The 11,723-nt window shown below is 39.5% G+C and overlaps 1 protein-coding gene across 1 annotated transcript in view; it reads left to right on the forward strand.

The window, feature by feature from the left end:
• The first annotated feature begins 1,982 nt into the window (after positions 1–1,982).
• LOC111862273 (carboxy-terminal domain RNA polymerase II polypeptide A small phosphatase 1) overlaps positions 1,983–11,723 on the forward strand; it is a 22,652-nt gene continuing 12,911 nt past the window's right edge. The window contains exons 1-4 of the mRNA XM_023847529.2: positions 1,983–2,559; positions 4,285–4,323; positions 8,431–8,663; positions 9,082–9,231. Of these exons, the coding sequence (XP_023703297.1) occupies positions 2,487–2,559; positions 4,285–4,323; positions 8,431–8,663; positions 9,082–9,231 (495 nt within the window). The 5' untranslated portion in view covers positions 1,983–2,486. The remainder of the gene's footprint in view (positions 2,560–4,284; positions 4,324–8,430; positions 8,664–9,081; positions 9,232–11,723) is intronic.

The raw sequence follows: 11,723 nt of genomic DNA on the forward strand, positions 1-11,723 counted from the left end.
AGAGTAAAAGTTATGAAGCTCCTCATTATGCAGTTTTCTCCAACCTCCTGTCACTTCATCTCTTTTCAGTCCAAATATTCTCCTCAAGACCCTGTTCTCAAACACTCTCAGTCTGTGTTCCTCCTTTAATGTCCAAGATCAAGTTTCATACCCATGCAGAACCACAGGCAAAATTACTGTTTGTACATTCTAACTTTTACATTTTTACACAGCAGACAATAAGACATATAGTTCTGGGCTGAATGGTAGCAAGCATTATCTGAATTCAATCTCCTCTTAATTTCCTCCTCAATCAAATTTGATTTGCTACTGTCATACCTAAGTATTTGATCTGCCACATTTTCAAAGGTTCTGTTAGCTGTCTTTATGTCATTATTTTGCCCTGCATTCTGGTGACAAGACAAATTTATACTTCCCTTTTTCTGCATATACTTCTATACCAACCTCATTACTAGCATCAATTAAAAGTTTCTGTGTTTCTCTTTGTGGTACCTAAGTTATCTCCCCATAGTTTCACATCATGATAGACCAGCAGCTAATGTGTCTCATTTAATTTTAGACCCACTTGGTTTCCCTCGACTTTCCTAATGGCATATTCTAAAGCAAAGTTGAAAAGCAGTGGCGATAAAACATCTCCTTGCTTCAGACCATTTTTTTTAACAATTCCTGTGTAGATCTATGTACTGCCGGATAGTTCAATCGGTACAGCGACGATCTATGGGCTGGATGGCCAGGGTTCGATTCATGGAAGTGTAGAGATTTTTCTCTCCTCAACATTGTTCGGACCAGGCCTTGGGTCTACTTATACAATGGGTACTGAGGGCTCTTTCCCTTGGACAAAGTGTCATGGGCATGAAGTTGACCAAACACCTCCATCTAGAGCCAAGGCCAAGAATGGCGGAGCTGTATTTTTACTCCCTCATCCATCTTCATGGGGGTGGTGCTTAATTAAGCACAGGCACAACTTTATCTTTTGCCAAGAACAGAGTTGGGCATTGCAATTTCAATAGTCTGCTGTGGTTTGAGATTTAATGTTCTTATGGTTGGGAGTGCGGAATTGCTGTTGTCTGCTAAATATTTATCAGCGTTTCTGAGGTTACACTGAAGATGCCGGTAGCAGGTTCCTCCGAAACGTTGATAAATACCTCCTAGGCTACACTACATCACATTCCAGAGACATCTTCGTTTTGTCTTTAATCCTGAGCTTTTCACCAACGAGTTCCCCCCCCCCAAACAATCATGGCATTTCTAATATATAGTTTAAATTTTAAAAGCACCTTCATCGCGCTTAGAGAGATCAAAAACCCGAAAACCAACAACGACAAATTTGCCTCTGGACCCACGTAACACCCCACGAAGGAGGGTGCTGTCTTAAGCTCAGAAAGTAATAAACAAACTCCGTGGTTTTATTCCGCAAGCGAACTATTCTGACCGAGCCACCGTCATTAGACAACAAAGTTAGTGCCACCTTTAGCGGATAGAGGGTGTCGAGTTGTCAGCGCAACGAACCCCCGCGGCTAGGCCGGATGGGCATTGCCTAGGCCTTTTTTATTTACAATATTCTTTCTGCAATAAAAAAATCCCCATGGCCGTTAATTTCGGTTTTGTAGACCGGAGCCGCTATTTCCTTGAAATAGCTCCTCAATTATCCTCACAAGGCTGAGTGGACCCCGTTCCACACCAACTACTTCTCAGGAAAAAATTTGATAATGCCTGGAATCGAACTCTATCCACTATACCACAATATTTTTGTACATACACGAATCATTTAACCTCCTGTTAATTATTAACACTTCCTATACCCTCTTGCGAGCAAGAATACTCCTCAAAGTTTATCGAAAGATTACTTCACACCGAGACAAGACACAATTCTTGCTCGGCTGCAAATGCACACTGGAACCACTGGAATGCGCTGGAAGGTAGGATCGATTACCGAGGTAGTATCAGTGAACGGCTTCTTTTTGTAACATCTACGGTGATATGTATTCAATGACAATGTTTGTTAGAAACGTCGATTGAGTGTATCTTCATAATGTAGAAATATTAATGCACAAAATATCATTTTTGTATTCTCAGTCGTTATTACTGTGTCGGAACATAATTTTTACTACAATAAAACATTTTTCTTAAATACTTTTATATTGATATAAATTGTGTAGTTTGTTTGGTACTGATGCGCATATGCGGTTTCGGTGTCAATTTATTGTTAAATCTTGAGACAGATGTTATCTAGAAGTCGTTGTGAACGAACATGTATGCATGTAGAGCATGAAAATCAACGAAATTCTACAAATCATGTGTTAAATTTAAATTCATTGTTGAGTCTTGTGGTTTCATACTCATGTTGATATACGTAGTCATCACCACAACAAGTCGAGAGGAGTGAAAGATCATCTGCCATTTTGAAATAAAAGAATTTTTTATGGTGTTTCTCGTTTACTTTTCCAAAATTGAGCACAGTAACAGGATAAAAAACAAATGTTTAAATGGACGCAACGTCCATCATCACACAGGTGTCACGCGATGACGAACAACTAAGTAATTTTTCTCCTGAAAAGGGTAAGTAGGTCCTAACATGGGTGTTGCACCTGTTAAGGAGGAAGTCTGTACACCAGTAATTGTAGCAGGCATTATTTTGGAGGAGAACAGAATTCCAGGGTTTGTTTACAGCTTTTTTATTTTTTCTAAAAAATGCGTGTGCTGGTATCAATGACAACGGCTTTGTAACGTAACAACTGTCACCATGTTAAAAATGTTGCTCTGTATTAGAAATGCATAAGTATTAAGATTATGCATTCCTGTTATTCTGTGTGCGTTCTTTTTTTATAATTTGCAGTTTGTCTTTCAAGTCGAACCTCTACATTTGTCAGCAATGCTAATTTTGTCGAACAGTAAAAGTGGTGTTATAAGACAGTACTGTATTCCAGAACACTTATGAGCTAGTGCACACAGTGTTCAGAATAGATAGTCATCAGAATCTCTGTTTCTGTGGTTTACCCATGGTTGACTCATATGGTCTGTATATTGATCATTACAAGATTAGTAGTGCTAGAAGTGAATACTAAATGTCAGATGTCTACATGTATGTTGGAATTCAATCAGAAATCTGGAAGTTACAGCAGTAGAGTGAACTATTGTTGACTTCTAGAAAAATGTAATTGCTTGTTTCTTTTTTTCATGAACAGCAGAACATGTTTTGTAGGCTCCAATTTTGATTCATGTAGTTAACAAACTGTCAAAACACCATAGTGCAGTGTTGTGGCTGACACAATTACTATCTGCTTGTTGTTCGCCTACATGTCTCTTAGTATATTCCGCAGCAGAACAAATAATATCTGCATTAGTTATGTACTGGAAGTCAGATTTACACATATAACTTTTAACCCCCTTAAAACATCCACCAAATCGGTAATTTTAGTCTTGTTTACCTCTTTGTTGGTAAAACCCTGAAAATCATCTTATCGTAGATCTGGAAGTGGTTTCTTTATGATTGAACAGGTGCCATTGGTTTCACTAAAGACATTGTCTGAGATATGCTATATATAGTATGTAGTCTTCTTCCAGAATCTTACAGCATTATCATCTTGACAGGCATTCTCAGAAGGCTAAGGTGGTTGTGTTATTTGATTGCCTCAGTCACACCTTGATTTATGATTTGTACATCATGTTCAGAGTGCATGCTGGTTGGACATTGATTTTACTATTGGCAACTTTCTGCGAAAGTGCTGCACCACTTGCCAAGAAAAATGCTGCCAAAAACCCGGAACTGTTAGCACACATTGTTTACTACTTTCATTAATTATTAATTAAATACAGTAATTAATATTGTACTCACCATCATAGGAGATGTTCGAAATGTCTGTCCTCTGCTGTGAGACATGTCTGAATTCCATTAAACAGATTTCGTGAAACATATTGCAATTCATGTTGCTAAATGTTGTAAATTGCTTCACGAATATTCTGTTTTAGAGCCTCCGGGCAATGTGGATTGTTGGCATATGCAACACTTTTGAGTTTTCCCCACAAATTAAAATCACCGGGGTTTAGATCTGGGGATCTAGGGGGCCACATTTGTGCACTAAATTATTCTATAATTGTTGTTGTTTATGTTTATCATTCTTTGAATAGGGGATTGACTGTTAAGGGAAGACTTTGTCCAGTTTGCAGTGGCTACATTCAATTGTGGTGTGACATATTTGCCACAAAAGTTTCATTATCTGTCATTTAGAGTCCTGCTTCTTATGAGCATTGGCATACTACAGTTTTATTCTCTTATTTTTTCAGTTCCATTGCCACGTGTGGAAAATGAATTGGCACCCCCAGGTAAGTGGTAGACAAGATGTAATGCATGTTGAATATATTTTCTTAATTTATGTTCATTTTTGTATATGTGTAATACTAGACTGGAATGCTGTAGACTTGTTTGTGGGAGGTGCTGTGTTTTAATTTTGGCTGGGACCTATCCTGACAGTGTTTTCTTAGTTTTTCTCATTCACTCCAGGAAAATTCCAGAGTAATATCCTGATTAGGGCCCAGCTATATTTTTCCACATCCTTTTCAGTTCATTACTCACCAGTCATGCCATTTGACGCTGCATAGCCTGAGATACCAACATCATTGTAAAATAAACCACAGAAAACAGCCAGTAAACTGGTATTACAGTAATATGGGAAGACTTGTGAAAACAAATCTGAGTGCATATAAGAATAAAGCATGTTCCTTAACCTCTCTGCATACTCCATTCATTGGGCCTATGAATCACAAGTCTCCACATGTTGACTACACTGACCATTGCTTGACCGATCTTTTAGATATTCTGTAAGTGTTTGCTATGCTGTTTCCCACATTTTGTAATTACCAACTGTGGCATGGAAAGTTAAATACCCCTCCATTCTTTTGCTTACGAACTTTAGTGTTCTGTTCGGCACTTTATGGTTGGTGCTTCTGTCATTTGGAGACGGAACCTGAATGGAACTAAGGCCATATATGATGGAACTGAGATCTGCCCTCCCTATATTTGTACATGTGTGGTTGATGCATGCAGTCAAACTGAGGGAATTTTGTAGTACCATGTATATCAAGAGCTTTGATTTGTACTGTTGTCACAGAAGTATTTGTAAGTGCTTGACAGTGATTTGTTATGCTGTCCCAGTCTGCATAATATTGTTCCTTTATTCCAAGAAATTTTTTGTTATGAAAGCTCACTTTCAGGTAATGAATGAGACACACTCTCTTCTTCTTCTATGGCGCAACAGCCCGATGTCAGGCCTTGGCCTCCCTTATCAAGCCCCTCCATTCCTCTCTGTCCTGCGCTGCTCTCTTCCAGTTCCTTATGCCCATTAACTTCTTTGCATCTTCTTCCACCGCATCAATCCATCTAGTTCTTGGTTTCCCAGCACGTCTCCTACCACCTATTGTACTGTATAATATTTTCTTTGGGATACTCTTTGCCAAATGCCGTCTTCCATTCTGTTGAGGTTTCCGAGGCTTGATTCCAGGTTTTGAGACATATTTTTTTACGGTGAGAGGTCGTCAGCCTCTCACCCAATCCCCAACCTGGAGGGCCAGGGTATTTCTTTTAGTCTGGGTCATCACCTTCGACCTGTCCGGCATGGGTGGCCCTACCAGTAGCTATGCTACCACCGGCATAGCTCTCAGGGTCATTTGACCACGCAAGCCCCTCCACTACGTCAAAGTAGAGACACCATCGCGGGGGAGACACTCTCTCAGGAACTCCAATAAACTCTGCAGTTCTCAGTTTGAAGATCATGGTGGCCACTGAGTAGTACATGGGATCACCCATGTGCAGTCATAGAAATACCTGAGAGATTAAATATAAGCAATCAGAACACAGTTTGGTATATTTTGCTAGTGACTGGAAATTCATTGGATGATTATGTGCTGATTAACACTTTAATGTGATGATAATTCAGAAGGTAGCAAGTAGTTGCAATGACAGGTATTTTGAATGGGAAGGTACAAGTTATAAGAAGTTGTAAGAAACAGAATGTACTGTCACATGGTAGAGTGACTGTAAATCGGTCTTGGATTGGTAAGTGTATTTGTTGTACTCTTACAGATCCATGACTGCAAGTAGTTATAACTGTTTCACTAATTCATGCACTTTACAGTTCACTAGAGCACACACTTAAGTCTACTCAGTATGCCGTGTCTTCACCAGTCTTCTGGTAATTGCTTCCAATGGCATTTATCTTCCTCTGAGTTCCCGAACTGTCCTGGCCTCAGCTACAGCAACTCTCAACAGACAGACTGACTGACTGGTCTGTCTGTCTGTCTGTCTGTCAGTCAGTCAGTCAGTCAGTCAGGCAGTCAGTCAGTATCCCATTTTCACTGTGGACATGTGCTTGTTTGTGAAGCTGTTACTCTGTAATGGCTGCCTCTTCTGGCTTCACAGTTCTTGCCTTTAACAAATATGCCACAATATAATATCAGGGCAATTTAAAAATGCATGGCAGTACTAGAGCCCCTCTTTTTACTTTAGTGCTAAGAAAAATTAATATAAAACTTCATAATGGATCAGTTAAAAAATGTATACAAATAACATAAAAACTGTTGCTGACAAGAAAGCTAATGTAACCTAATGATAACAATGTATGTTGTATACATTGAAGTCTAACCATGTTATTAGTTCCATTTATGAATAAGTATGAGTTCAGAGTTTGGTACCTTTCTCTGCCATTCCATTAACAAACTTTTATGTTTCACAAACACTCATTACTGCTTCTGGAACATCTCTTGCCACAAAGTTTCAAACTTTTCACTGCCTCAGAGTGTGCTGGCATGGAAGCACTTTCTTCATCTATCTCACTTGTGACTACCTCAGGGCAGTCATCACATAGGCCTTCAAGCTTAACCTTGAGTTATGCTGATAAAGGGCCATGAAAAGTGTGAAGTACTGCCATAGTTGGTCAGTCGTGTAGAGTTCCAGGATGTCTTACCCATGCACTTTTCTCCCAGTCTTCCATAAAATCAGCTCTCATGTATCCATTAGATTGTGCATGCACAGTAATGCCTTTAGGGGACATCTCATTGTTAGGTATCACTTTTTAGTTGAGAAGGTACAAGGTGGTAATTATTGACCATCAGCAGTTACTCACAGCATCAGAATTACATGAGGCCTCTCATAACCTGTGCTTCTAATTTTAAGTTCTTTTGCACTTTTAGCATTAACAGTGTTATTTGAGGCATATTAGGATAGACCATCGCCTTACCTACATTTCCAGTATGCTTAAGTGCATAGTTTTGTTTCTTCCTTAATTGAATAATGTATTGCTGAAAGTTCAGCCACTTCTCTTCAGAATGGGATCACTTGACAGACGGATGTTTGATGCCTGAGTGACAGTTCTTCATAGTACATAAATCTGTGACACCATTGTTACCCACATTAAAAATTAGTTATTTCAAGTGATTTGGCACTTTCTGTCGCCTTACGTACATAGTCTGCCATGTGATGGGCATCCCCATTGCATTCGTATTCTTCGTGAAGTGGAGGACTGCAGCATGCACATCAGGGTGTGTCCCTTTCTTTGGCTTTGTGAAACTGCTGTTGTTGCCTTGCATGAAAGTATAAATTCACAGTCATTCCTCTGATGGCAAATGATTGCTTCACTTGCTGTAAATTTACATCCTACAGTTCTATTACCATGGTCTGCTGCATACGTAAATGATGTGTCCATGTGTAACACTAAGTGTATCCAGCAGGGAAGTGTGACACTGACAGAATGTTGCAACAGTGTTAGTGATACGCTGACCAATCTCTTTTCATTGTAGAGTATTAGTTAATATCAAAGAGTACTTGATATTTTTGGTCTCCAAGCCTCTGTCACACATTGTCACATGTTATGACACTTTTAACTGTGCTCTGTTGCTCTCTTAATGTTACTTTTCTGTAATTAGTGTTATGGACATGACGATTTTCGTTGTCATACAATATAATTTTTTGATATTGGTTCTTAGATGCCCTCAAATGTAAGACACACACCTCAGTTTCAGAAATTATAAAGTGTGGAAAAGTGTAACTTATAATCCAGGAAGTACATCATTTACACATAATTTCCGGTGTTAGTGTGCGTATATGTGTGTCAGGTTTCTGTTAAGTGTTTTGAATTGTTAATGCCTTGAACAGATGTAAATGTAATTTGCTACAGGATTTTCTCCTCAGGTAGAATTCTGATACCATTATTGCAGATTAGTCTTCTGGCTGTGACACTTTGTAATCTGGTAGAAAGGTACTGACATGTTGGAGGAACCTGCTGCCTCCATCTTCATCTGACCTGAAAATGGTGGCACAGTTTCCTCCAAAATGCCAGTACCAGGACCTTTCTGCCAGACTGTATTGCATTGCATCCTAAAAACAGTAGTCTTCATATTCACTATCATAAGAACCTCATATATCTTGATTGATTTCAGGTCAAGTTGGCAAGAAACCCCGACGAGGGTTTTTGCGTTCACTGCTTTGCTGCTTCAGCAGGCAGACAAATTCGAAAAGCTCAAAACTACCCCCAGGTAGTGTGGGTCGCGGTTCACCTCCACTTAGCCCAGGTTCCCCTAGGTTCCTGTTACCCCCAGTACGACATCAGGACATGCATAAAAAGTGCATGGTGATTGATTTGGATGAGACACTAGTACACAGCTCATTTAAGGTGAGTGAATTTTAAGACTAGGTGTTTGGAGCCTCTAATTCTATTTTATTATTTACTGCTGTACCTTTTTCTCGTTCATTGTGGTTTAAAGTAATGATTACTCTGAAATGTGCAAGACCTTTTATTCCATTCTTTTTTGTAGTTGATGTGTGGTATTATTTTAAGGCTGAGTGCATACAGGTGATTTTATTCACTGGGGGTATCATGATGCCCAAGTGAAACGTGTGCTTGTGTATGCTAGGAGTCCTGCCATCTGTAAAAAAGATTATGAAACTGAAGAAGAGGCCAGGGCCCAACGAAGGGCTGTAGAGCCATTGAATTGCAAGAAAGAAATCATACAGTGTAGTGTTTTGTATTGATGAATATGAATTGGTGGAATACAGGATTGATGTGTGATATGTAACCACTGCTGTTCTAGCCCATCAGTAATGCTGACTTTGTGGTTCCTGTGGAGATAGATGGAACTGTGCACCAGGTGTATGTTCTTAAGAGGCCATATGTGGATGAGTTCTTGCAAAGGATGGGGGAGTTGTATGAGTGTGTCCTTTTCACTGCCAGCCTTGCAAAGGTGAGAGGTTTTCTCTTAAAAGTCCATAGTGGAGCCATTTATCACTGTTTCAGCCTCATTATTTATAGATGATTGATTTTTGGATTTTTAATGGTGCATTTCAAACTGCATGGAATATAGCAGTGACATTAATTTGAAAGGATTTAGAAGGGAACAGTTATTTGCCATTTTAAGGTGTGCTCCCAAGGTTTGACTGAGAGGCTGTGGAAGAGCTCAGAATAGCTGAGTTCAGCTCTAAGAGTCAGTTCCAGGATTTCTCATGTATGAAGTAGGAGTGCTGGCCACTCAGCTAAAGTACTCACTTTCTATTAATATCCATGCAGTCTGAATTTTCATGCTATAAAACTTTTTAATTCACATATTTTATTTAAAAATACAATTGCATACTCTGTAAATGAAGAGGAAGGAGTCAGTTCTGTGTTTAAATTATTTCTCTATTATGAGCATTCAGATTAAAGTCCTTAATGTCATCTTGTACTTCCTACTGTTTCTGAAACCCTGTAGTGCTGTTACAGAAGTATTATCCTTGCTTCTTCCATCACCACTCTCACTCATTTTGTTATCTTCATCATCACTTCATCTGACGGCAGCAACTTCTCATCTGACATTTGGTTCACACAGTGGAATTAGTGTTAATTAGTTATACAGTCTTATGTGCAATGGTTTATTAAAACTTATTAGAATAAACGTTTCTATGAAATGTTTTGACCAGAGTGGTCATCATCAGATGTTAACAGTTGTGGGTGAGGGAACTGCTGTCTTTCTGCATTGATGCTTAGTTGTTGATATATGGTTCCCCTAGTGCATATATTATATGTTATGCATGTGTCATGTTCAACTACTTTGGTCAAAACGTCATAAAAAACTTTTAAAGTGACTAGTTTTTAATAAGTGTTAATAAGACTATAACCACTTACCACTTAACACTAAGTGAAAAGTGCAGCAGAATGCTACAATATAATATTATCACATAGTGCATGTCATGTTTCAGTGGCATTATTACATGCCAGATATACAGGGTCCAGCAGGGAGGTTTGATGTATTTGTGATGGGTATTAAAGTGGTGATAGGGGGACTAGTGCATGCGCCATGGTTGGCAATTACTTGCTGTTAGACGCCATTTTAGTAGCCATGGAACCGTGGATGATTGAACATCGCGCCTTTGTTTTTGAGACGTTTATTCAAACGGGTAGTTCGGTGGTGCTTACGCAGCACAGATTTCATACTCACTTCAATGTTGGTTGACATTGCGCCGTTCAGTCTCGAAACACAATATTGAAGTGGGTGAAGAACTTCAGGACAACTGGATCTGGGAGACCAGGTACAGCTTGGCGAGGCGATCAAACCATCAGGACTCCGGTAAACATCGAAAGAGTTTGACAAGCTGTGGAGACCAGCCCATGTTGGTCAGCAGTACGGCACACTCATGCTCTACGGATGTCAGAGAGGTCAGTTTGCCGAATTTTACACTTTGACCTTCACTATCACCTGTACAAAATCATGGTGGTTCAAGAACTGTAGCAGAAGGATTTCATATGGAGGTTTACGTTTGCTGAAAGAATGCTGGAAGTGCTGAGGGATGACACTTTTCTCATCATGAGTGATGAGGTGCATTTTCACTTGACAGGAAGTGTCAATAAACAAAATTTCTGGTATTGGTCAGCAAACAATCCCCAAGAACTCCATCAAAGACCCCTACATTGCGAGCAAGTCACTGTGTGGTGCGGAATGGCCCAATTCGGCATAACTTTGCCTTTTTCATGGAAGGTGCTTGCACTGTAACAGTAAACTCACAATGTTACGTGACAGTGTTGCGCAAGTTCTTACTGCCTGAATTGTGAAGACATCGCATCGACCTCACTACAGTTTGGTTTCAACAAGATGGGACTACTTGCCGTACCTCAAGAGAATCAATGGCCTTATTGAGAGAACATTTTCCTGGGCCCCTCATTTCAAAGTGTGGGGATGTGAAGTGGCCCCCTCGATCCCCAGATCTTTCGGCGTGTGGTTACTTTTTATGGGGCTACCTGAAAGCTAAGGTTTACATTGACAAACCACACACTCTTGAAACCCTTTCAGTTGCCATCACCCGAGAAATTTGAGCGATTCCCCTCGCTATGTTTCAAAGAACTATTTCTGCTCATGTGCAACAATGCTTGGACAATAACGGCCGCCATTTGCATGATGTTATTTTCTGAAAATGAATTTAAATTCTCTAATTTTTTGTTACAGCATCTTAAATGGCATTCATTATACATGTACTCTTTAAAAATGTTAAAATTTGCTATTCATCAAAAAATAATTGTGTACTAATTTTCTGAAAACCATCACACCTCCCTGCCAAACCCTGTACTACATAGAATAGTTGCAACCAAAACCAGTCAGTGTCATCCCTACCAGCTCTGCTTCAGTACCATTGTCAGGTTTCTTAAAACTCGGGGTCAAATGGGTGAAAACAAACCAACATCTTAATAATAGTTTATGGTGATAGG

This window comes from Cryptotermes secundus, unplaced genomic scaffold (assembly GCF_002891405.2).
Source record: "Cryptotermes secundus unplaced genomic scaffold, Csec_1.0 scaffold88, whole genome shotgun sequence".
NCBI classification, from domain to species: Eukaryota; Metazoa; Arthropoda; class Insecta; order Blattodea; family Kalotermitidae; genus Cryptotermes; species Cryptotermes secundus.